This window comes from Callionymus lyra, chromosome 7 (genome assembly GCF_982586985.1).
Source record: "Callionymus lyra chromosome 7, fCalLyr1.hap1.1, whole genome shotgun sequence".
In the NCBI taxonomy this organism is placed as follows: domain Eukaryota; kingdom Metazoa; phylum Chordata; class Actinopteri; order Syngnathiformes; family Callionymidae; genus Callionymus; species Callionymus lyra.
The window spans coordinates 20,798,276-20,825,850 of NC_141824.1; the positions used below are offsets into that span (position 1 = coordinate 20,798,276).

The 27,575-nt window shown below is 38.8% G+C and overlaps 2 protein-coding genes across 6 annotated transcripts in view; both read right to left on the bottom strand.

Moving 5' to 3' along the window:
* Nucleotides 1-109: 109 nt before the first annotated feature.
* On the bottom strand, nucleotides 110-14,733 carry LOC148075598 (high affinity cationic amino acid transporter 1-like). Of its 5 annotated transcripts, none has more exons than XR_015711834.1 (13): nucleotides 8,026-9,614; nucleotides 6,976-7,361; nucleotides 6,762-6,920; nucleotides 6,529-6,700; nucleotides 6,327-6,460; nucleotides 5,591-5,813; nucleotides 4,743-4,882; nucleotides 2,947-3,049; nucleotides 2,697-2,890; nucleotides 2,485-2,636; nucleotides 1,322-1,430; nucleotides 1,034-1,251; nucleotides 112-807 (listed from the first exon to the last, which is right to left on the bottom strand). XR_015711834.1 is itself a non-coding variant. In XM_087795129.1 (12 exons), exons 2-12 carry the CDS (start codon nucleotides 7,343-7,345, stop codon nucleotides 1,091-1,093), a joined length of 1,914 nt encoding a protein of 637 aa, XP_087651255.1. In that variant the 5' UTR covers nucleotides 7,346-7,361; nucleotides 8,026-9,618; the 3' UTR covers nucleotides 110-1,090. The 5 variants fall into 5 exon arrangements, 3 of the variants coding, with proteins under 3 accessions (XP_087651255.1, XP_087651254.1, XP_087651253.1); XR_015711835.1 differs by having other exon boundaries at nucleotides 1,028-1,251; XM_087795129.1 differs by lacking the exon at nucleotides 4,743-4,882 and adding an exon at nucleotides 4,489-4,625 and having other exon boundaries at nucleotides 110-1,251; nucleotides 8,026-9,618.
* Nucleotides 14,734-17,336: 2,603 nt separating this feature from the next.
* The window catches only part of gbe1b (glucan (1,4-alpha-), branching enzyme 1b), a 92,161-nt gene continuing 81,922 nt past the window's right edge, over nucleotides 17,337-27,575 (bottom strand). The window contains exons 15-16 of the mRNA XM_087795126.1: nucleotides 26,818-26,935; nucleotides 17,337-18,407 (exon numbers count right to left, since the gene is read on the bottom strand). Coding sequence (XP_087651252.1) covers nucleotides 18,345-18,407; nucleotides 26,818-26,935 — 181 coding nt within the window. The 3' untranslated portion in view covers nucleotides 17,337-18,344. The remainder of the gene's footprint in view (nucleotides 18,408-26,817; nucleotides 26,936-27,575) is intronic.

A 27,575-nucleotide genomic window follows, 5' to 3' on the forward strand; every position in this document is an offset into this window, starting at 1 on the left:
AACAGGCTCAAGGGTTTATTAGCATTTATGTGCATGTAGACCAGTGTTACCTCACATGGCCTGCAGCTGGTCAAAATCTACAACCCCGCCCCAAAAGGTATAAAAAAAGCAAACATTTAAGTGCATACAATGGTTTATTTAAGAATGAAACACTTAAAAACACTGAACATGATAGAGCCAACTATTTACACCTAAGGAACTATTTACCAGTGCAGTGTTTCTGTATCGATGGTACACAAGCACATTTACGAAACCCATTCAAGTAAAACACTTCAAATATGACTAGAAAAGCAACATTCAGACACAAAAAAAGAGAAAAATAATATTTACAACATTCACACATTTCAAATACAGTTTTTATTCATAAATATACATTCATTTAATGTTTAATATGAATTTAACACATATTTGACTCTTTACCAAAGACATACAAATATTTTTTGTATGACAACAACGCTATAGATTTAAAATTAATATAAAATAAACATTATATATTTTCACAATTATATGCTTCCATGTTGATTTACAAATCTACCTGTACATTATTTACAAACAATTTAATGATGAAAACTGTATCCACTGACCAGGCAACATCTTAACATTAGGACCAGCTTCCTGATCCAACTCCCCTCTATGGGTTTGTGTAGGGCTGGGTGTTGAACTTCGGTTCTTTTGTGGGAGCGACGGAAAGGTTTTGGTAGTACCCAACATTCTTTAGCTTTGGATGCCAAGTTTAATTACCCATGCGTGATGACATTTCTTTTTGAGAGCGACAGGGAACATCAGTATAATTAGATTTTTAATTTTCTGTAAAAAAAAAGAAGATTTGAGTACATATTAACCAAAGATGAAAGTTTTAACTCAAGCTAAGTTCTATGTGTAATGTCACTTTCTTTTTGTTCTAATATTTTTTTCATAAAACTGGTATTGTTCGGGAACCGGTAACAAAGTAAAGGTATCGATATCATTACTGTTGTCGAACATTTTCTATAAAAATCCAGTTCAAAGGTTGTGTTTTTTCACTTACACTCACTTTTTTTCAAGTGAAATCCACTCAAGCAACTCAAATACATTCGTAGTCAGTTCCTCTTCAGAGATCATCATCCTCCCTGATGTATTTGGCAATGTGGATGAACGCCTGCTTGTCTGTGGCCATGGGTTCTCCTTTGATGGTGCACCTTGGTGAGACGGGTCGACTCATCGTGGCCTCGACGCTGTTGCGAATGCCGTAGCCAAAGTAGATCAAGAAACCTTCAAATAGAAGCATTTATTTAGAAGGTGGTCCTGGATTTTGAGAAGTAGATTTTTTAAGGAGAAGTACCGAGAGCCATCCAGATGGCGAAACGCATCCATGTTCCTCTGTCCAGCTGCATCATCAGGTAGATGTTGATGAACATGCTGGCAAGAGGAACGAAGGGCAGCAGAGGAACCTGACAGCAGTGACAACCTTCCATTAATTTATTGCCACGATTATGTGCAGAAGGCATTGATTTGATGACCGTAGAGTTGTTAAAGGGCAACCAATGTGAAAACTCTCCTGACTTACTCAAATGTTACAAATGTTGGAAGCATGTTCTAGTCCAAGCCTCACCCAGATGACCTTCTTTCTCACCCTATCTCTAAAAGAGAGACCAGACACTCTAGGGAGAAGACTCAGTTCGGCCGCCTGTACCTGAGATCTTGTTCTTTCGGTTACTACCCACCATAACCATAGATATGGTCCGCATAACTGCCGATCCCTCTCCATCCTTTCCTCGCTCGTAAACAAGACCCCAAGGTACTTAAACTCCTCTTTTTGGGACAGAGAAGGCTCACCACCTTGATCCAACTGAGGACCATGGACCCTGACAGAGTCCAACGCTCACTGGAAATGAGTCCTACTATAACGACCAAACACTGACAACGTTCGTACAGAGAACAGACATCCCTTAACACGGTATCTGATACCAAACTCTCCTAGAGCATCCCCCACAGGACTTCCCAAGGGACACGATCGAATGCCTTCTCTAGATCCACAAAACACACATGGACAGGCTGGGCAAACTCCCATGCACCCTCAAGGATCCTGGCAAGGAAATCTTGGCGAACAAGAAGTTACAAAAGCGGAGTCCATTATGACGTCTTCACTCCTCCAGCCAGCTATAATAATGACCCGCTTTAAATCTCAAGATAAACCAAGTGTTTTCAGTGGGCGGGGCTTAAGCAAATTTTCTAACGTAAATGTTTAAATGAAAAAGAGTTTTGTACAAACAGACACATGCTGATGATACAATAGAGTCCAGGATCAATTTAAGACACACTTAAATCAACACATTTTTTGCCCTTTAAAATGTAGCTTTAAAACAACATTTTGAAAAGACAAAAAAACACAAGCATGGAGAAACATTTCAGCTTCATAATCAAAAGTTAAATCAATCAGAAAAGCTAAACTAATATAGTCATAGGACCAGCTACGTTTGTGTAACAAGAACAAGACTTTGGCACCTTAAATGCGAGTTTGGCCTTGTCCTGCGGCTGTCTCCACACCACGAACGTGACGACGAGGCAGGTCGCAATGATGACACCAAGGACACAGAGAGACCAGGAGGCGAACCCTCCTTGAACTGCCACTACACTGAAGCAGCACATCAGCACGCCTGCGGGAGAAACGTCTTATTGCTCCAATAAAGTTCCTCCAGTGTGAGTTCTTCACTCACCCAACAGACTGGTGCAAATATTGACTGTGAACCCGGACAGAGTCGACGGTTCTGTGTTCACGGGGCAGAGCAGGTTTTTCACCGTGAAGTGATCGACAGCGTGCGGTAGAATGTTGGAGTGGTACGAGTCTGGTGTCTCTTCCTCCTGAGTGTTCGCCATCTGGTAGATCTGACTGGGCTGTCTGGGCTGGTACCTGCACACAGGACGCTCAGAACACTGTGTGGCAAAGTGACTGAGGGGAAAAGATACCTGAGAATGAGCACACATGCAGCCACCAGAGTGTAGGCCAGCAAAGTCCCGATGGACATGAGATCCACCAGGTCCTTCAGCTCAAACAGGAAGGCCATCACAGCTGGTGGGAAAAAAGAGACAGACAGGATCTAGGTGAACTTCGGGTCAACTTGACCCTGAGCTAACACAATGGTTGACAATGTTGCAAATATGTCAGGGAAAAAAATGAATTGTCTTTATGTGTCGAAAAATCTTTTTAATGTCATTGATGGTCATAAAAAAAAAAATATTTAGACCAAATAAAAAACATTTTCATGAATCAAAACATTTTACAGAAATTAATAAAAAATATAAATGTGAAAACTTTTAAAATTCTATCCATCTATTAATTAATAAAATATAAATGTGAAAACTCAAAGAAAGACACTTTTACGGAAAATAACTAATCATTGAATTAAAAGGACAAAAAACGTTTAATGTAAGAAAAACCATTACAAAAGATTAAATAAAAAGATAGAGCTTAAATGGATTCAAACAAAAAAAAGGCAAATTGTCTGCAGCATTTAACTGAACAAATAATAATTTACTTTTTGTAATATAAAAGACGTTTTGATTGTTAAAGAAGGTTGTAAAAATAAGTTCTACTTCATGGAGCTCTGCCCTCTACAGGCTGTCGCTATGCGTTGCTCTTTCCACTTGCTGAGAAAAGTTAATGCGCTCCCCACCCAGCAGGGGGCAGTAGGCCTCTCCTATATAAGGCCTCACCTCCCAAAAAATGGCAGGAATTCTTCACTCAACATTGACGTAAGGTTATCTGCCACTGCTACTGTGTCTGATTATGGCGTGAAACTGTCCGCTTCAGTTCAGCAAGACTGACTGTTTGGAGTCAATCTTTCAGTGGATGATCTGCAATCTTCACATGTTGGTCAACATGCGGTGCGCGTGCCACCAACAGCCGTGTTTCGTCAAAGGGCGGTCTTCTGGGAGTACATTTTTCTACAATTTTTTTTCAAGGTGCAACCCATAGGGACAGCCTGTAAAGGGCAGAGCTCCATGAAGTAGAAACCCCAGGTTATCTATATAACCGTGGATCTACGAGTGGACCGACGTCCTCTACACGTATCATTTTGTGGAACGGTGAGGCCTTATATACGGGCGGCATACTGCCCCCTGCTGGGTGGCGAGCGCATAGACTTTTTTCAGCTGGTGGAAAGAGCAACTCATAGATCTATATAACCATGGTTCCAAAGTTATGTAGATAACCTGGGTTGTTCGGGGGAAAAACAACAATATTGTCAACAAATAACTATCCTTATAACATAAGTAAAAATTAAAAAAATTAAATAAATAGAAACAACTTGTTATCCACACACGAGTAAATAAAAGTCATCTCATGTTATATATTATTTATTTATTTATCAATAAAAAAGTGAAATTTTTTTGGTTGGTTGGTTCAAAATGAGTTGAAATACTAGTTGTTTGTGAGATTGTGTTCGTCACCTCTGAGATGTGTTAAGTTGAGAGGACTAAAATCAAACTGGTCTGGCCTCAGTCACCTACCGGACAAGAGTCCAGACACTACGGTGGAGACGATGGGCGTCTTCCTCTCGCTGACATGAGACAGAAAGGAGAAGAGCAGGCCGTCGCGAGCCATAGAAAAGATAATGCGAGGCAGAGGAAACATGGAGCCCAGGAGACTGCAGAGGTGAAGAAGATGGAAGAAGAAGCAGGAAGGTTTCAGAGAAGCCCTTCATCAACCTGTTAGAAAACTTGTTGACACAGACACGGTTAGTGTGTTAAGACCGACGGCTCACCTGCCACAACACCCGTTGTTACTGTTGCAGTTATAGGGGTTTTGGTGCGCGAGTGGATTTGAGCCAGAGGCTTTAAGAGCAGGCCGTCCTCTGCCATGGCCCAGACCACTCTGGGCATCGGCAACATGGTTCCCAGTAGACTAGTGGAGGAGACACATGAGACCTGCAGTGTTGACACACACCCGAATAAACACCTAAATAGCAACTAATATGTTGATGTTAGTGTCTCTTAACTTGATCTTGGACTCTAATGTATCATCAGTATGTGTGTGTTTGTACAAAACTCTCTTTCCATTTAAATATTTACAATAGAAAATCTGCTTCAGTGCCCCGCCTACTGAAAACATTTTTCTGGAGATATGTCCTTTACCATAAACACGCCCACTCTGCTGTGATTGGTCAAACATTCAGGTTTGTTTCTGTGCGTCATCAATCCTTGAAGTCTCCACCTCCAAGGGACACATTGTTTAAACAAAGCGGGGCGTGATTACAGCTGGCTGAGATTTCAGACGGGAGAGAACTTTATAAAGTAATAACTTAAACATGGTCATGATGAGGGACTTACTGCATCTTGGAGAGGAAGACTTCAACATTTGAAACATGTGAGTCGGGAGAGTTGGGTTTTCGCATTAGTTGCCCTTTAGTTTCACACTAAAATCATGGGCCACAATGAGTTTCCATGGCAACAGATGGAAAATATTACGCTTGTTATTGGAGAGTGACGTGACAAACATGCAGGCCCCATATTTAGTTGGATTTCCGCATGACCACAGACGAGGTTGAGAGCCGAGACACAACAAGGTGACGACAACATGAACTCTTAAAAGCAGTGAAAAAAAGTTTCCTACCTGGTGGAAAGTGCACACAAGGATCCGAACGCGACCCCGTAAGTGACGCCGTCCCAGCCCACGTACTTGAAGGCCACGGGCAGCGGGCTGCTTTCGTCCAACAGGTAGTACGGCATCATGACCGTGAGGGCGGCCGACACGCCAAAATACGCCACGAAGCAGATGAGCAGCGACGCCACGATCCCGATAGGGATGGCTTTCTGTGGGTTCTTCACCTCCTCACCTGAGGAACAAACACGTTTAAAACATCTTCATGTTTCATGACACAGAACGTAGATATGTTGGGGGATACTTTCTAATAGTTGCACTTGAAGTTCGTATTTTATTTACTTGACCTAGGGGTAGGAACAATAAGTTGGGATGAGTTGAGGTTTGTCCAATTTTTCAAACTTATATATTAAGATAATGAATGTGATTTTCTACTTACTATGAATTTAACTCAAAAGTAAACTAAAATAATAAAACTATGGATACAACAAATAAATATTGCCTGAGCGTTCCTGAGATCATGTGTCAAACTCAACTGCCTGTAAAAGACATGAAATATTTATAGATTTTTTCAAAACTAATGCAGAGTGCACTTGTGAAATAATCAAAATAAAGTTTAACATGGAACTGTGAGTGAGGACGTAGGAAAGGAAGAATAAATGTAGGTTAACATATAATAAAAACAAAAAAAAAAGGTTTTTAGAACTTCGAAGCAACACATTACACAAGTTAGACAACAACGAATCACCTGTAGTTGCGATGCAGTCGAACCCAATGAAGGCGTAGAAACAAGTTGCAGCACCGGAGAGAACTCCGGTCCAGCCAAACGGCAGAAATCCGCCTTTTCCCAAACTTTCCTCAGACACCATTGTGTCAGTGAAGCTGCAGGTGAGATCATACATGTTGGACCTCAACTGTTTCATCTCAGGGTTGCTGTCACCGTCACCTACTTGACGCTGGAGTTACCGGTGGCGTTGAGGATCTCCTCCGGGTTCACGCGCCAGTTCTTAAGGTCTCCTTTGATGAAGCCGGAGACCATGACTGACAGCAGCACCAGAACGTTGATGCAGGTGAAGACTTTGGTGACCATTGCCGATTCTTTCACGCCAAACGCCAACAGCCCTGAAGAGACGGGACAGTTAAGATAAATGGTGATTCCAACACAAACTTAGATGCCACTTACCCGTCAGTAAGATGATGATAAAAACTGCAAAGATGTCCGGGTACTCAGCCAGGATTCCCGGGGCGTTCATGGACATGTACTGTCGGCAGAATGCCTCGATCTGTCTTCCGATGACCTGATCAAATGTGGCGCTCCAAGCTCTCGCCACACTGGAGGTCCCTGAGGAGACTCCACATTAAACCCTGGTTCTTTGGCCACCGAGAAAGAAACTTACCGATGATATAAGACAGGATGAGGTTCCAGCCGGTGATGAAGGCCCAGAGCTCGCCCACCGTTACATAACTATAGAGATAGGCAGATCCAGTTTTAGGAACGCGTGCGCCGAACTCAGCGTAACAGAGTCCAGCAAGGACGGAAGCGAAGGCGGCGATGAGGAAAGAGAGGACGATAGCGGGGCCCGAATCTTCCCTGGCAACCGCCCCGGCTAGCACGTAGACGCCTGCGCCCAGAGTGCTGCCCACACCGAGAGCCACCAGGTCGAAGGTGTTGAGACATCGAGACAGGCGGGAATCATCGGTGTTGCAGTCGACAACCTTGACACGCAGAAGCTGCCGACCGAGGTTTTTTAATGTGGTCAGAATCATCTCGAGGACGGTCGATCTGAAAGACAAGATTCAGAACCCTTGAGTCATGGAGAGCTAAACCAGCCAGAGGATTTTGAAAGCTGGCGTCTACGCAAAACTCCAAAATCTGTTCATGAACAACTAGAATATAGAATATTTGTATTATAATTAATATAATTTCCTCACTAACCCAGTTCAGTTAATAGATTATAAAAACAAGTCAAATATCAATAAGGCAAATATCAATCTTAAGTAAACTCTAAAAGCATACAGACATCTCAGCCAATACATCTGCCAAGGAGCTCAATTCTTGCCACTTTATAAAAACACATAGTTATAAATCATCACCCGTGATTCAATACTCATTCTAGCTCTCTGCGAATACCAAGATGTGATTGTTGGTAATATCAAACGTGTCTATATTACTACAAATTAACAAAAATAAAATTGAACAGATTCAAATATTTTTGAGAAGATAAATATATTTAAGATAATAGTGGTCAACAAAAATGGAGAAGATCCTTTAGAAAGTTTTACAACAGTCTATTGACTTAATTCAACTATTGACACAGTTTCTGAGGACACCGCGCTGTTGGGTCAGGTAAATAAATACGGATGAGTCAAGAGTGACCCTTCAGGATATTTAGTTGAATTATCTCCAGATTAGATAAAATTAGAGTATAAAGTCTCCAAATACTCACAACAGACTGCTTTGCTCGGCACCAACCGTAGAAACAATGTCTCTCCAAGTGCAGGCGACACTCTTCAGGGACCAGAGTGGAACAACCCCGACTGTTGATGTGACATGTGACCAACACGCCTCCCGGTGCAACAAACTATTAAGGTGTCTGACGCACAAATAGACCAGCAGCTGGACCAAAGATTTAACGTCCCTCCCGGGCGTCTGGAGGCTGTCACTGTGGCATCAATCATGAGGATATACTTCATAGATACATCAAACTGAATGTTGTTTTTGGCTCAAAACTATTAACTAGCTTAACAAGAAAATGACAAAAAGTGTACTTCACCAACAACCAGATGAAGGCAGTAAACAGCATGTTAAGTTGAATTCAAAAACAGAATCAGTGGTTAAATCGATTAAGAATTAAAAAACATAAACTCCCAAACTTGTTTCCAACATTTTGTATTTAAATACTCCCTAAAGATTTCCGTGCGCCACACACATGATAGGTTCTTTAATGTGTTTGAAGCTACTCGCATAGAATGCTAAGACATTTTTAGTACTATTTAATTCCCCCATTCAACCAACATGCAAGCAACAAGCAACCATCTATGTCCATACATCAGAGACGTTCATAATATTTTCAAAATTAAACTTAAAAAGAAAAAAAATTATATTCAATCGTTTAGATAACTTGAGGCTTGAGTGATCGTTTTGTTCATTGTTGTTCTTGACGTAATGTAAATAAAGTTACTAGGTGATAAATAGTGAGCGTCTGCTTCTTTCCAGATTTCCGAATGATAATGGTGCCTCTAGATGTTGGAAGCCCAAACCTCTTTTCCTGAGAAGCTGGCCTCTGGTGACCCCAATAACTAAACACTAGGACTATGAATGGATTCTTTTTGACAAGTGACACATCAAGATATAACTGATTATTGAATCTACGAGTCAGTGATCCAGATCCAGACGCCACCATCTATGAACTTCTCCAAATTCTTCTACAACCTTCAAGGACAGACTCAATCATCTGGAGATATGCCTGACCCTGAGAGTCCCACAAGGCCGTCTCACGGTGTTGGACGTCCCAGTACCCCTGGTTTAAACCTCTAGAGAAGAGGAATACTCGTCGTCTGACGTCAAAGACAATAGAAGAGGACTTGTTGTAACACAACATGCTCACGCTGTGTTTGGGCTAAAAACAGAAGGTGGGCAGGGAGAGGTCCGGCCCTCCCTCTGGGCCAATCAAACGCATCGTCCGGTGACACACACATTCATGAGGGCTACATGAGTCACATGTCTAAGTATCTGGCCCCATGACTGTGATACTGCAAATCCTTGAAATGACTTTAAATGAGGCCTGACTTTGTTTTCCTGACTTGCTCCAGAGGTTAAACATTTGATTATGACAAATACTTGGGACCAATATTTTACTTGGCCCACAAAAGCTTTAAACAACATATAGTTTACTCAAACTTAGGTTCAGTTGTAAGTAAAGGCTCTTAGCTCAATATAATGTAATGAGGTTCTTCTTAAGTTTTTTTTTCTGTTTAGTTGTATGAACCGATATGTTTGTTTACTTTCTAGTGGCAAACTGTTTTATTTATACTTACAGAAAGTTGCCATGCAAAGGGATACAGGGACAAAAATAATACCTATTGCAATACTTTTGGAAAAAGTATATATTTGTAGTATTGACCGAGTACTTAGTTGTAACTGATTTTGTAACTGATTTTATTTGTTTTGAAACCAAAAATATGTCCAAACATCAGCTTGCAAAGCTGCCGGATACCACTGTATCCTTTTGTCCTCAGTCATTGCCGGGATCTTGCAGGATTTCATTGTTCCCTTAATTGCAGAGACGTAATGAGTGCTGCCATCTAGCGACCGGAGGTTTAATTGCAACACAAAAAGGTGAATATTTTCAATTGTACATACAAAAATGGAATTATTTTAATTTTAACTCTTTATCAAATTGTCAACAGTTCAATTCTTTTACAACAAATTGATACAGTTCTGTAAATATTAATACAGTATTGTGGAAGAAAATATGGGATTTTTTTTCTCATATCAATATTTCCTTAACCTTATTGATGACTCTGAGTCCATCAGTTCAGACAGTTTCTGATAGTGATGGTCTGATGAAGCTTCATGAAACAGTGTCATGTTGTTTAAATGTCAGTGGGTGGCGCCATCAGTTTAAAAATGATGTTGTTGATATATACTTATACTTATACACTGCTTTGTATAGTAGTTGAATCCAGGAGTCATGGAAAGAGAGCATCCAAGCTCACTTTCACAGACCACAGATCAAGTAAAAGACTCTTCCATGATTCCATGATGACACGATCTAATCACTCATACGTTTCTTCCACCAGCTGAGAAATCACTTGGCTTTCCAGGAGTATTTGTCGCCATGAGGAACACCTGCCCTCGTGCTGACTCGACAGTTGGCCAGGGATCGTGAATAGAGGCGTGAAATGACCTTGTTGTGTTGGACCTTTGACTGACAACACCAGAGACGTCACTCAGAACTACAGCTGAAGAGGAGTGACCAGTGGCAGAGGAAAAAAAAAAAAAGATTAAAAGATGAATTCCATAGTTGTCTTGAGGGTAATTACAACAGTGTTAGCTGTCGTGAAAACTGAAGCGTCCCTGGGCGACAGAATGTTTGATTCTTACTCCTGGAAGCTTCAATAAGATGGAAATAAACACTAAATAAATAAAAGTTACCATCGTCAAAATGAGGCCCGGGGGCCACGTGCGGCCCTTTGTCTGTATTTATGTGTAGGTTTTGTTTAACGACTTTTTTCATTTTTGTATTTATAGTGAATATAATATAGATTTTTTTTTAGACATTTGATAAATTCTGTATTTTTGGATTGATTTTTTAAATTAATTTAACAATTTCTTTGCTCACAACTGTCCCTGTTTATAACGTGGCCTCTGAGGAATTGTAATCGCCCTCCACTGATCTGTTACGAGAGTCTTAAATGATCAAAATGAAAGCAGAGGATCTAAATAAAAAGGCAGGTCATGATGCATCCATGACTTCCTGTACTGTCCTTCATCCCTGATTCCTTTACTCAAGATTCCTCACTTACTTCTTAAACTTATAGTAAAAGCTCTGGATTCAAAGTTATGTTGTGAGTCGAAAAGAGGCTAACATACATGTGTGAAGACTGGCGTGAGTGAAGGTAAACAAATCAAACTCACTTTAGTGTGTGTGTTTGGCGGGTGGGGAGAGACACATAAACACACCACAACACAACCAATAATAGCTCCGTCCACAACATTGTGTGTCGCGGACACCGCGCTCCGTGTCGCCGCAGAGGTCGAGCAGCCTCTCGTGTGACGCAACACTTGTTGTGTCTGTGTGACGTTTTAAGAAGGAAAAAAAAAACAACAGTCGTCACCTTGAACTAATGAAAGTTTACGCACTTCTGCGCCGCAAGAGGAAGATGAAGCAGGAATTGAATTGATTATAACAGAAGTTCAGTTCAGAACCAACAGTATTGTGAGTTTATGAGTAATTTTTAATTGTTCTTCGATTAAAACTGACCTTTTATGTTGTATCAAAAAATATTTTCAGTTCATTTTTTTCTGTTTTCAGTTATGTTTGTCTGAAAGTTCATGTTTACCGTAGTGTTTATTTTGTTTTTCAAGTTTTTTCAATATATATATTTTTAAATTATTAATGAGTTTGCTTTGGACTTTTGTGTGCTTATCGAGAATCTGGATTTTTTTGTCTGTTTTGACAACTTTTCAATAAAAACAATATTTTTTGGATCAGTTTTTCTCTTTAAAAACTTTTTTTTTTTTTTTTTTTTAAGATTTCAGTTTTTATTTTATATGGTGGTTTGGGTTTAATTTGTTTATTTTTTTATGTAGATGTGTATTTTTAACAAAAAAGGGAACTATATAGAATTTTTTTTTTAACTATGACAATTAAAAATGAACTAATTCATTACAGATGACTTTTTATGTGCGTTGTTATCACTCATTTATTTGGTCTTTGAATCAGTTATTTTCTACCCATTCATATAATTTCATTTTTCCATGGTTTTTCTTTCTATTCTTCATCATAAAATGCTCTTATTGGCTCTTTTTTTCTTCTTCTCTCTACAATCCGTCAACCAGGCTTGTTCACTCCTGACACCTATGGGCCGGTGGTAACATTGTTCATTACAAATGCCTGTGAACACAATATTTTTATGCTATTTATCATAATAATGTTTTTAAAACAATGGTTTCTCTTATTGTCTTCGTAGTTTTATTTTAATCATATGTAATTTTATACATTTCATTTTGGAGATTTTATTTTCATCACCAAACTTTAACTCAATTTTAAGATGTAAAGTCAGATGAAGCTTCTTGTTTAATTCAGAAACACTATCACGGTCTGTGTCGCGTGAATGACTTTTAATCATTTGTTGACTCGACTGATTAAATCCCCGAGGGGCATTCAAACCCCTCAAAAGTTCAACATGGGAAGAGAGTGCGGCTTCAAAAAAGATAAACGACCAGAACAACAGCTGATGCTGGACATGGAGTTAATTCTTAATTTGAGTATGAGTTCTTGTCCCTCAAACGTCTATTTATTGCAACACAACTGTCAACCAGACACTACTGAAGTCAGTGTCATTATTTTCAGAGCCCACTAGATGGTGGTCTCTGCACTATTTTCCTTTGTTTTGAACAACTGTTCTAATGAAACATCACATTATTTTTAAACTGATGGCGCCACCTATGAAACATGACACTGTTTCATGAAGCTTCATCAGAAGAGAACCAACTCACTTCCTGTACGGCCTTTAAAAGATTGTCGTCATACATTTGATAAAATGGCTACTGAGATTGAGGACGTTCTTTCTGAATATGACCCTCCAACAAGCAAGCGTTACAGATAAAGAAGTGACTTTTGTTTAGAGCTTCAAAGCAGTTTCATTCATCGAGTCTAAAGGCAGAAGTGAGTACGTTAGCAACAGTGTTAGCCACATGCTACATCTACCAAATCAATTTACTTTAAAGCATCTTATTGAAATGACATATAATCATTGTTTGGTTCACTTTTCTTTTGAAACTCATCTTTCTTTTTGTCATTCTTCTTCAGAATTCTCTTCTATCTTTCAAATTAAGATACAAAAGCAAATGTAAAAGAAAAGTGTATATTTTTAGGCTATTCTATATAGCTTGCTCATCCTTCTTTTAATTTCACCTATAATATATAAAGTTCTATCTATCTATCTATCTATCTATCTATCTATCTATCTATCTATCTATCTATCTATCTATCTATCTATCTATCTATCTATCTATCTATCTATCTATCTATCTATCTATCTATCTATCTATCTATCTATCTATCTATCTATCTATCTATCTATCTATCTATCTATCAAAAGTTGCAGCATCTCTGTCACTATATTCCCATGTTGAAAACAAACAGCAAAGGAATATCATTTCAAAGTAAAATTAAAGTCATGTTGCAACGTAAATACAGTAGTTTTAGTAGTTAGAAGTAAATTTCCAGCTATTTTGATCTGGATTCATTTGATTAAAAGAAGAAAGTAATTTAAAATTGAATATCTCGTGGGGTAAATATCACAAGCGCTTACAGTGAAGTCAGTAGACACTGGAATCACTTGCAATATTTACCCAGAGTACCTTCTGTCTATGTAGCATGTTAGCCTTTTAGCTTCTTCGAAAAATAATCTTAAAATACAGACGTATTTACGTTTCTTCTGGAACAATTCCTAATGTCGAGGCTTCAATACAAAATGGATTAGTGACGAGCAATATGGAGGTACTTGGATGTTTTTTAGTGTCTTTTTGGACAAAGATGAAAACTATTGAGCTCCAGTCGCTACATTAAAATGAACAAACCTATACATCTTAATTAATTTTAATCTGTTCCTAAAAAAAGGAACAGATTAAACTGAAAATAATCCCAAATTTAGCTTTATTGTGGAATTTTGCTTCAGTGTTAATCCAAAACATTTTGATTATTATTAGTGTTATTATTAAAGTGTTATTATCCACCTTCGCCTGCAGGATTTAACGTTTAAGTCATAAAGATCAGCAGTAGAAACTGAACCGTGTCTTTAAAATGATACAGGATTTAATTTTCTTGAGCAGGCTTATGTGTGAAAAACTATAGTTTATTTGTGATAACAGTTTCTGTAGTTATTATTTTTTAATTAAAAGATCGGTTTAACTGACAGTAAACAAATTGTAAGTAAGTAAGTAATATATTTGTGGAGAGCTTTTCCAGACCAGGGTCACAAAGCGCTTAAACAAACAAAACTCAATAAAATATATGCTTCAAGGTCAAGACAACACCGAGACATACACAGGAGTCTCATAGTATCAAGGAAAAGCCTGCACGAATAAAAATGTTTTAAGATGTTTCTTTAAGGAGTCAAAATTAAACTTTTACTGCATCTTTTGACCATTTATTAATCTTCAGAGTATTCAGTTATGTTATGTTATTTCACCACTTGATCTCACACACACACACACACACACACACACACGAGTCCATATGACACATAGCTGCGAGGGAAATAAAAGTTGCATCAGGTTGTTGGTTCACTTCCACAATGTGCCGCGTTGTTCACGCTTCTGACGTCAACGAGAACCACGTCAAAACTTTGTGACTCAAAAGTATTTTGTGAGGTGAAATGAAGAGAAAAGAAAAGAGTTTTTACCTCCGCCGGATCTTTCCTGGTGACAGTTGAACTGTCGTCAGCGAGTCATCAGAGGAGGGGGAGTGACGTCATAGCAGTAATGACAGTGAGAGAACACGAGGTGGTGCTGTTTACGCACAAATACAGCAAGCGTTCATTGTCCAGAAAAATACCGGGGGAATAAAAGAAACAAATAAGTTAAACATTCGTTTCCTTCATTTATTCTCCGTGCACTTTAATTTCTTATTGTAACACTGCATTGAACTGTCATAAATTACAATTTACAACCAGCCTTTGAATAAATATTTAAGTCAATATTTGTTCAAATGAGGGAACTTTATTTTATTAAAACGAATACATTATTTAAACAACCCCAAACAACCCTTAAATTACTTCTTTTATTCTGATTTAAAGTGATAGTTCGCCCAAAATTCCCTTTACACGCATTTTCTACTCGCCCTCATGTCGACTAAGGGTTAGGATTATTTTCAAAGTAATCTGTTCTTTTTTAGAATTATAGACAAAAATGTTTGTTCATTTTATTTAGTGACTGATGATTAGTTCTAAGTAAGTAAGTAAAGTAAGAATTATTCCCAATTAAAATTAATATATTAATAACAAAGACTTCAGGTTAAGTCATGCGCATTGACACAAATATCACAATATTATTTTCCACTGTATCTTTATTCGACAGCTCTAAATAGATTATTAAAAAATTATATTTTTTTTCACTTGCAAATCATATTTCATGTGTACTATTGTTCTTTTATGGTTTACATGCAACTATGCATGCCATGGTCATTTTTGTGTCACAATTAAACATCCGGCACCAGATGGAAGCAGTCATTACGGCTTACGCAGCTACTTGAAAAAACGTCCGGCGACAACTGAGGACGAGAGGATACAGTCAACTCCAGCAGCTTCTGAAGATGATGTTTGGACATATTTTGGTTTGAAAACAAATAAAAGCAGTTACGACTTTGTCAAGAGTCATGTGGTCTGTAAATTCTGCAACACCAGAGTCAAGTCCTCGACAATACTACACATATATACTTGTTACTACAGTATCTAAATGTATTGTATTGTTGTCACTGTATCATAAGATGTTTATATTCACACACCTACGTGCAAACTTGTAGCTGGAACTGAGAGAGTCGGAGCTTCTGCTACAAACAAACTGAAAAATATTGAGATTTATTACATTTTTTCAGGAACAGTTTCTCGTGTCAAGGCTTCAATACAAGATGGACGTCACAGACGAGCAGTATGGAGGTATTTGGATGTTTTTAAGTGAATTTCTGATGAAGATTAAGACAACTGTGCTCCAGTCTCTACATAAAAAATGAACAAACATTTTTGTCTATAACTCTCAAAAGTTATAGACTATAGTTATGTTACTGCCCAACATTTCCACTTATTTCAGAGGTTTTTCTTTACGACCACTTTCATAAAAATGTCTTTGTTCTTTATTCCTTCGTTCTTATCACCATGGCAACAGTTGCATGACAGCAACGCACGCATTAGTTCATAACTCAGTTGGTGGTGAACAACCAGGAGGTTGCTCACCACATCATTAAGTCAAGCACAGAGCGTCGATCCGTTTCATGCTGGAATCCCCAGACTGAGGGATCCAAAGACGCTCCCAGAGTGGAAGGTGTAATATCTCCGGAAACACAGGCCTCGGAGAAGCAGCGAATCCACCACATACAGAAGTCAGGAGGTAAAAGCACAACCAGCAGACTCGTGTTTCATGAGCGCGGCGGCGTTCCTCAGGGGTTTGTCCTCGCGGCAGCTGCTTGTTCCTGAGAAACACAGAGTTGTTCAAAGACGCTGATGAGGAATTCATGCCTCAACCCCGACTTCCTCACACAGCCAAGTGTTCGGGTTTTAGAAGAAACCAGGTCGTTCTACATCGACTTCACGAAATGGAGATTCAGCTGGAAGATGTAAAGTTTGGACGTGGCTTTACGACTTTTCTCCTCTTTTTGGTCACAAGATTTGATTTTATATTGTTTTTATTTGACAAATCATAACTATTCACAAACATTCATAGTTTATTATTTAACTTCGGAAAAAAAAATGTTCTTCTCATTTTTATGTACGTCAGGTTAAGAGGGAATTTCATTCCAACCAAAATAATTTGCAGAAATCAAAGTGAAAGCCTGAAAAAAGTAAAAATACTGATTCATACTTTAATTAATGAGTTAATAAAAAATAAATTAAGAAAAACAAACAGTTAATAATTAATAAAAAGGAAAATGTAGGACATTTTTTGAATTGTTTTGGTTCCATACATGCTCTTTTTATTTGAAAAAGTACAATAATATGCAACATTATATAATCACGTAATGATCTTTTTGGCTAAACATGCATTTTTCTTAAAACTAAATAATAGTTTAACCTTTGTGTTTATTTAATTGTGACCAAAATGGCTTTAAGAGAAGAAAAAAAAAGAAATGTTAATACGGACTTAAAATCTAAAAAAAAAGATGTAATTTATAAAAAATAATTCTTACTGTTGTTCCAGCTTTCTTGACTCTGAATAAAAGCAACAATTAGGCAAACTAAAAACACATTTTCAAAACCTTGTAACAATGATTGTAATTATCGTGTTTGTGTGTAAAAATCAAGACAAGACACGCAGAAGTGTTGAGATGTGTTCATAATTCAACAGTAAAATCGACATTTTAGACGCGTTCGTACCGAGGCGACGGCTCAAGAGGCTCGTGTGCTGGTCTGATGCTACATAAAGTTTTACACACAACAATTACAACTGTGCAAATTATCCTTGATTATTTCTGCCGTCGGTGACCACGACGCATCACAGTGAAGCAGGAGCTACGAGGAAATGATTGTCGAGGAGAAGCGTTTGTTACATTAGAGACGAAACACACTAGTGACCACATGACACATTTGATGTCAACGGAAATAATGGTCCAAGATAGTTACTGACTCAAGAGTCCTTTTTGTTTGTATCAGTGATGGAACAAAATTATTGACGTACGTCAGGTTAAGAAGGAATTTAATTCCAACCTAAATAATGTGCAGAAAACCTGAAAAAAAGTAAAAAAAAATACTGATTAAATTAAAAACATAAATTAACGATTTAATGAAAAATAAATCAATAAAAAGAAACAAATTAATAAAAAGGAAAAAAATAATAGATGTAGGAATTTTTTTTTTTTTTTAGGAATTCAAAAGGGTCGTTTTAAGCTTTGCTTAGGAAAACAAATTGGGAAAATTAACGTTAAAAACTAAAACGCAAACAAACCCAGAGTGATTAAAGTATATGTGAAAAAAACAAAGACGGAACTGGCATTATTTTTTTTACATTTACCAGGAAATGAAGTAAAATATATTAATAATCGTTCCTTGTGCATTTCTATTTTAATAATGCTTTTTTATTTTTAATATTTTTATTATTTATATTATTTAGGCATGTAAATTCAAAAAGTCATATGTGAGTCTCTTCTCTTCTTTGTGTTGACATCATAACACCTAAGAATTAAGGGAAACAACCACTTAAGAGGGAATAATAATTACAATGTTTTTACAGCCTGTGGATATGAAGCTTTAGTTTAGTTTCGTTGTTAACACAGAGTGAAAGGATGGATTCACATCGAGTCCCGGTCGCCGTGGAGACGATGGTCCTCTAATAACAGTAATCCAGCTCCTCGTTGGCCAGAACGATGGCCGTCCTACAGGGGATGTAGACCTGCAGGGGAGACGGAGCACACGGTCATCAGATGCCTCATTTTCATCCATCACGGGTCGATATCAGACAATCAACATGTTTGCAGACGCGCACCTGCCGACGGTGATTACAAATTATGACCACCGCACCTGCTGCCCCCTCCTGGCAGACGATTTTTTTTTGTTTTCTTTTAAAAAAAACGGTAAAAGTGAAGGCTTGGGATTGAAATACAATACAAAAAGAAAGTTAGAATAATAAAAGTCTGATGTTAAATAAAAGAAAAACACAGAGATTAAAAGTAAAGAAACATAATTTGAGTTTGTCACAGAAAAAGGGTTTAAAATATATTTATTTCAGGGAGTTGTGACAGTATAAAGAGAAAAATAAATTGACCATCTTGTCAGAATAGAGCGTTAAAGAAGCAAAAAAACTGAAAAAAATGTTTAAATAAATACTTGACATGTGACTATCAGAGAGGAACAACGTAAAAAATATAAATATAATAAGTAGAGATGGGCTGATGAAGCTTTATGAAACAGTTTCATGTTGTTTAGAGGTCAGTATGTGGCGCCATCAGTTAAAAAATTAAAAAACAGTTATTTAAAACAAAGGAAAATAGTGCAGAGACCGCCCTCTAGTGGACTATAGTGAAAATAATGACACTGCTTCATGAAGCTTCATCAAACCATTGTAGTAAAGTCATAAAGTCATAAACTAAGAAAGAAAAACATGAAACAACTAACAATAATATTAATTTGGTGATGCATTCAAGTGTCTATCATCAAGAAAGTCTTGATCAGACTGCTGAGTGTGATTCCTCGTGAGTCTTCTTTGATCTCTCCAGCTTTCACATCGTGGACATTTCACAGCATCCGAGTCAAAACAAGAAAACTGGAAAAGAAAAAAAAAAAGTCTAAATCTGCAATTCCCTGATCAACGCAATTACTGTGCTTCATCATCTGTGTTGCGTCAGCTGGAGAGAAACGCCGAGACAGTCTGGCGCCGAGGTTCGTCTCGGGAGCTCCAGAAAAAACCCACATCAGCGAGATCCGTCAGACGTGAATCTGCACACGGATGGGCGAAAAACATTACGACCACCAGTCTGAGCACGTGCGCGCTGGAGCCGAGTTCTTCTCGGTTAAACAGAGAAGTTTTTGAATACATCTTTAAAAACACATGTCATCATATTTCACTCTGTTCCCTTTTTATGGAAACAAACTTTTAATTACGGAACTTTCACTAAAATGTTCTTTTATCTGCGTATCTTTTACACACACACACACACACACACACACACACACACACACACACACACTCATTCACTCACTCTCCCAAACAACAGAATTCATTTGTAGACGATTTCCTGTCGGTGGTCATAATGTTCTGGCTTATGTGTAATGCAGACCTGGGCAAAATGCACCCCTTTGACTGTATTTATGCGGCCCTCGTAATGTCAAAGTAAGATCATGTATAAATGGTTCTAATGCATTAACAAATGTATTTTGTATTTATTATTCATTTACATTTCAACATAACACTTATTTACTTTTTACGTGTAATTTTTCGAGTATATATTAATCGCTCAAAACATGTTTTATAAGTTAGTTGAAGAAATGTTTTGAAAAAAACTCATATGTACAAGAATAAAATTGCAGCTTATTTAGCTTAATAAATGTCACGGCCTGATGACGAATGTCCTTTTTTCTTTAAGGATTTTTCGTCTTTTTTTTTGCTTGACGGCCCCTAACAACATTCACATAATTTAATGTGGCCCCTTGAAGAATTATAATTGCCCACCCCTGATCTAATGGGAAACAAACCTCAGAAAAGCACCAGCAGGTTTTTCACCAAATGAATGACAATTTTTTTTAGACCAAAACCAGAAAACTGAATAGACATCAATCGCTCTGTCGTTGGTTCGAATCCCTGCGTTTCTTTGGCAAACCCTGTCCTCGACGGCTTCGGCTCAAAACTCCTGTGACTCATTTACTGGCCTCAGTGGGACGAGACTCACCGCGGAGAGACAGACGGAGTCGTCGCACCTGCTCAGCGTCAACGTCTTTTCCTTTGTCTCATTACGGCTCAATCGGAGAGAGTCACGTGACCTTACGGCGTGGGCGAGGAAAGTTCCTCTTCGCCGTCCTTCTCCCGACCTCTTGCACTCCAGTTTGCCTCGTATCAGCACAGAGTTTGAATCTCTCCGGGAGCTCAAGTATGCTGATGAAGGATTCATGAAGAATATATCCTGCCCTGACCTCGGCGGCTGGCTCTGACTCACGCTCCTGCTCGAGAAACCCAGCTAGCAAGGGCTTAGGGACTTCAGTAATGAGATCTTCTAACGTCCAAATGAAGATTTATTGTTCCCTAATAATAAAAGAAGCCACTAGCTTGAAAGAGTCGCTTATTTCTGCCCAGTTAAACAGTTATTATGAAGAGTAGAGTGAATATTAAATGAAACAGAAGTTCTGCCCTAGTTAGATCTCAGTAGGTGGTTAAACCGGGTCAACGGTATGAGCGCCTCATGTCCAGGAAGCTCAAAAATAAGAAGTGTATGATTCAGTCTCTGCATTTACTGCCCACTAGTGGACACTAGGGATGATCCAAAATATCATTATGGTGAAATATCGCAATGTTAGTTTGGAGGTTACTGTATTGATATTCGACAGTACTGTATCAATTAAAAAAAATTAAAAATAAATAAATAAATAAATATATATATATATATATATATATATGTAATATTAATAATTTAGTTTTCATTTGTTAACTTGAAAATCATATTGTATGAGTAGCTATAGTTTTTGTATCGTATATAGTTCAGTAATGTGCGTAGATAAAATGAAATGGTTCTATTTTTTACAATTAACATGAAAAAAATTTGTGCTGTTTGTTCATTGTTCTGCAATTACAGTCCTCTGCAGCTGAACATTTAAATCCAGCAAGATCCCGGCGATGACTGAGGACGAGAGGATACAGTGGACCCCAGCAGCTTTTAAAGCTGATGTTTGGACATATTTTGGTTTCAAAACAAATGAAAGCAACCACGTGGTCTATGAATTCTGCAACGCCAAAGGAAAGTACTCGGATACTACTACAATTGTATCGTCGTTCATACAGTATCGCAATACATCGTATCGTATCCCTGTGGCGTGATACGTATTGTATCGCCAGATTCTTGCCAATACACAACCCTAGTGGACACATATGCCAACACAATTCCTGCTTTATAAACAACGCAGTTGAAAATCCATGTTAATAAACATCAACTGTTACTTTTTCAACCAATAGAAGCACAATTTTACCCATATTTCACCAAATTTCATTCGTCATTTCATCATTTTTTAATTTGAAAAGCCTGAAAAACCGAGCAACAGTGCCTCAAGAAGCCTTCAAGCCGTTCTCTTAATTTATTCCAATTTCTTTTTTTAATTAAGGTTAATCAGATCAAAGAAAATAGTTAAACTTGCTTGTCTTGCTAACAAACCCACATTTAAGCCAAACTACACAAGATAAGACCTTTTTTTTTTCCATCTCTGTTACATGAACTCCCTAAGCTGGGCTTTTATATTCTTTCTTCTCCGAGAATCTTTCTCTTTATTGCTTTTTTTTACGATGTCAGGGAGGTACGTGACTAACAGGACTGAGGTAATATCACACAGAAACACCACACAGCCAGATTCGTGAATGTACTTTGGGCAGTTAGGTGGTGCGTTCCATTGTCTTCCAGCACCGCCGAGACCATCCCCACTCGGCTGGTGCCGTCCAATTATGACGAGTGACGGGAGAAGGTTTATCACCGCTAAGACAACAGAGGAGCTGACGACCGATAAAGAAAGCGGGGCCGAGGTTTGCACAGAAAGTTGAGGTTGTTAAGGAAGTGATGGCTGATGTGGGGGGACACGACAGGAGGACTCCTACATGGGGTGTGTTCAGGAGGATTCCTGTTTAAGCAACATCAAAAGAATGTACCAAATCCACTTTTGAGTCCAGTGGATGTTTAAAAAAAACAACAATCCATCGATCAATAAAACTGCTGATTGGGTCTCAATGGAAGCCTGTTGAAATGTTGAAACAGTTGCTGGGAGGAGAACCAGGTTCAAGACGCTCTGGAGGGATTGTCCCTCTCAATTATTGCCACAGATGTTTGGGGGATAGAGAGTCTGGTCCTTGTGGCGGAACTTCAGTTAATTCCTGGCCTGTTGAAAGTCGACACAATTCTTAAAATTAATCTATTTAACACAACTTTTTCTTTGATATGCATCAAGATGCTTCGTGAGAATGGTAGCTAAAAAGAAGTGGTGGTGAATCAGGAGGAAATATAGCTTGACTAAGTAAGTAAGTAAGTAATTTATATTTATAGAGCACTTTTCCAGACCAGGGTCACAAAGCACTTAAACAATCAAAACAATAATCAATAAAATATGTACTTAAAAGGTCAAGATAACACTGAGAACAACACAGGAGTTCCAGAAAATCAAGGAAAAGCACAAATAAAAATGTCTTAAGATGTTTCTTGAAGGGGTCAGTAGATCCTTCAAACACAGAGAGAGAGGAAGATCGTTCCAAAGCTCATAAAGCTGAAAGAGCTCTTTCAAGGTAAAGCTTTGGTTTTGGCGCCACAGTTATTTGGTCCATGAAGTCACATATCAAATGAAGTGGTTCCGTCTTTCACACCGGAGAATTTGAGAATGAATGAGAACCAGTTTGTTTCACTTCCTGCCTTCACGATCAACTGTACTTTGATAAGACACCGTGAACCGCGGTCAGCGATAAAAAACAGAATACAACACCATATTTAGAAGCGTCACTCCAGACTCTTTTGCAGGATCACTTGCTATTGATTAGCATTAGCTTAGCTTTCAACGAAAATCAGAAGGTAATAGTCTAGTCAAAGGTCATGAATCCTACCTTGAGTTTTTTTTTTAAAGGAATCTGCCCACACGATATAATCACGATACAGGGGCAATCATATGATATATTGTTTCAATTTAGTAAAACAAGGATATATTTGTAGTATTGTCGAGTACTTGACTCTGAATTGAATTTACGGACCAGACTCTTGATGAAGTCATAAATGTTTTCATTTGTTTTAAACCAAAATATGTCCGTACACCAGCTTTAAAAGCTGCTGGAGTCTACTGTATCCTCTCGTCCTCAGTCATTGCTGAGATTTTGCATTTTGTTTTTTTTAAGCCGTGAAAAACGTAATTTCTGCTGCCATTTAGTGACTGGAAGTTTAATTGCAACATAAAAATGTACTTACAAACACACTTTATTAAAGTATAAACCATAAAAGAACTATGGTAACACATAAAGCCACCCTCCAAAAACAAAAAATTAAACGAGACAGTCGAAAATCGTAACAGTATGTTGAAAAGTATATCGCGATATATCGCTGTAGTCCTACCTACTTCTTGTCTTTCCCACTGAGTCCGAGAGACTCATAATAAACCACAAACGGTCACTTTAGCGCCCCCTCTCAGCATGTATCAAATGCAATAAAAGCCGCTTCCAGTAAGATGCGAAAAAAAGCGCTGGCTCATCAGTATAAACATGGGATGAAATAACGCTGATCTGACGCCGCTAATGGCGCCGTGAACTTCACCAGCCGCGACACAATTTTGATGCATTTAAGCGCGACGCCTTTGCTCTTAATGGACAGAAATGCCCTCCATCCTTTAAACGCACAAACAGTTGCCAGTATTGATCTGAGGAGGTTCAACTCGAGTTCAGATAAACAAACACCTCATCAGGTACCGAGTCAATGCCGCTTCTGCGACCGCGTCCGGAGATATTTATGATTTCACTGAGGAATCCGATCACGATAGCGTGGCCGTCTCTGTCCTTGTGCTTTAATTGGATTCATTACGGCGAGATTTATGACGGCAGAGCTACATGTCGCTGCGGCTTCTCCTCAACGCATCGCTGACCTTAATCATAAACAGCTTATTGCTGCTCCCGTTATTAATCATGACGTAAAAGTGCATTACAAACAAAACGTGCGCCGACTATTCCTCTGTACTTCAAGGACTTCAAGGAAGCAGAGAGCATGATGGGAGCACAGCGGTTCTCTCTTCCAGACAAATACTTCCTTATTTTTCAACGCAGCAGGAGCTTAAACGGGACACTTTATGCTTTCCTGGATCCTATTATGTTGCAATGTCATGTAAGACTGCAATGTCACCGGCTGTACGGGTGGCTCAGAGTTTTCCAGGTTATTCATCAGGTGTCGTGGTGGCTCAGACCTGAGAACGTGATTCTTCTGGGATCCTCCACATTTCTACGTCCAAGACTCTACAGCTCGTATGCACACAAAAAAACAACAGGTCGACGGATGTATATGGGAGTCACTCAATGTCAGGATCTGTTCAGTAGCCACATATTTGTCTCATCTTGTCTTCTTCTGCTCATCAGGGATCAGCTTCAGCAGGGAGAACCGGACTTTCCTCGCCCCAGATACGTTGTCTAGCCCTTCCGGTGGGACCTGAAGGGGCTGAGAGACATAGTCTCTAGGTCTAGGTCTACCTCGTGGTCTCCTACCATTGAGGACGTTTCCTTGAACACCTCACCGGCGAGGTCTCCCGGGGGGCACCCTAATCGGATGCCATCCCGAGAGAATTTCTAGGCGTGGCCAGGGTGTTGAGGTGGTCCGGTTCTGGGTCGCTGCTTTTTGCGGCTAAGATGGTCCTGTTGGTCTCATTAGATCGTGACCTTCGGGCTCTCACTTGGAAAAGTTTGCAACCAAGTGTAAAGCGGCAGGGATGAGAATCAGCACCTCCAAATCAGAGTCCTTGGTTCTCAGTTCGAACAAGGTTGGGGGGCAGGGTTATGGATAAGATCCTGCCCCCCAAGTGGGCGAAGTCGTAACTGCTTTCAATTGTTTTGAAACCAAAATATGTCCAAACATCAGCTTTGAAAGCTGCAGGAGTCGACTGTATCCTCTCGTCCTCAGTCATCGCTAGGATTTCAATGTTTTTTTTTATCTGCAAAGGAGGTAATGACGGCTGCCATCTAGAGGAGTTTAGGTATCTTTGGGTCTTGTTCATAAGTGAGGAAAGAATGGAGAGAGAGATTGACAGGTGGATTTGGGCGTCCTTCAGCAGTTCTGCGGACGCTGCACCGATCCGTGGTGGTAAAGAGCGAGCTGAAGCAAAAGGCTCGCTGTAAACCGATCGATCTACGTCCCTACTCTCACCTATGGTCACCAACGAGATCACAGGTACAAGAGACTGAAATGAGTTTTCCTCAGCAGGGTGTCTGGGCTCTCTCTTAGAGAATGTGTAAGAAGCCAGGTCTTCTAGGAGAGGCTACTATTTGACTGTTGCTTATCAACAATCCTGTCGCCACTGACAAGATCTCAGACGTCTTTTAAGTGACTATAAACTTTGTAAATGTTTGTTTTGTCTGGACATCAGCCCAGATCATGTGCAGTAAAAAAAAGCTGGATGTGGTTTTTTAAACACCCAACTTGACTTTTAAGATCAACTTTTTTTTCTTTTGCATCAATCAAAGACATCTTACTTAAAAACTTTAGTCTTCTCGGTAGTAAGAATTAATGTTTAACACCATTCTACATTAACACCACAAGCGTAACGTATAGAATGAGCAAACGAATGACAAGAATTATGATCACACGAAGCTTAGTTCTCTGAGAGGGAGTGAGAGGAAGACAGATCCTTGTGAAAACAGTGTGGACTGTTTCATGAAAGTGATTTTAGTTTTGATTGATGTTTACTTGGACATTTTTGCTTTACGTTTTTGAGTCCCCGAAAATAATAGAGCACCTGTCAGAAAAAAAAGGTCTCATGATATTATTAGAAATGTGTCTGACTTGTTGCATTAGCTTGATCCTGCTCATCTTAAACCCTGGCAAAACAAATCAACTCAAAATGGTCAAAGAATTTCCACAGAATAAATCTCTACTTTCGCAGATCAATAAAAACCCTCTTCTTGTTCGTGTTTGTCATGGAGTTGTATACATGCAACGCTGCATGTCTCCACCAGGGGGCTCCCTCGTGCAGAGAATGACCTTGCAACAGAGGCAAACAGCTCCAGAGTGAGGACGGTGCGAGTGTTTGCAGAGTGACTTGAAATGTTTCTGGCAACAAAACCTCATTTTCATGCAGCCAGGAGCACGTCCTCCGCTGCCATGTCTGCAAAGCTTTGTTGGACACGAGCATCGACGGCACTCAAATATTGAATATGCACGCTGACATTTTGGAGAACTGCTTCATTTGGCCATTTTGCCGGGTTTGGACGCACTCAGGACCGCGTTAGAATTAGTATGCGCGCTGGTTCGGCTCCTCACAAAAGTGGTTCTGAGCCTGAAGTTCGACTAATGACAGCGGACTGCTGGTTTGAAGCGTCCTTCAGATTCGACACACAGAAGAGGAGCTCGGATGAGGCGGAAGAGAGAGAAAATATGATGTACCTGGATGGAGTTGGAGCGTCCGTTGAAGGGCTGCGCCTCAGTGAAGAACTCGGTGTTGTGGTCCAGACGCCCGTGACCGCCGTACTGAGCAGCGTCCGAGTCCAGTTTGATCTTGTATCTGAGCAGGAGGTCAAGGTGCAACAATAATTCAAGACAACAATTCTTTGGGGACATGTGTGACCCTTTTATAATAACTTGGGGCTGGAGGCTTTCTTTTTTCTTTGTTTAGCCTTTTAATATATAATTTAACAACTTACTTTTCAATATATATATTTTAAAAACATATATATATTTTTTATATATTTTTGACCTATTTACTGTTCAGTTATGGTTGTTCTCCTTGTTTTATTTTTTGTTGGTAGTTGTATCACATTCATTTAAATTTATAACACCTTTATAACACATAACAAAATTAATAATAATGATGATATAACTATTTAAGGGTTTCCTCTCCACTCTTCAATGACCACAACTCCACATGTGTACCTGGGGAATTTGAGCTAGATTTGTTTCTGCATTTCACAATTTAAAAAATATATTTTGAATAAAAAAATAAGAAATAAATTCGAATCAAAAATAGAGATACTTCATAAGAAAAAAAAAAAAAATCGTAAATTAAAAGTTTTAATCAAAATCCCAGTATATTAAAAAAATATATATATTTAAAACAGTTTTCTTTGATTAAATTAACCTTTTTTTGCGTTTAGACAATATTATTGTAATGACATTTCTATCTTAATCATTCAACAAATTGAAGT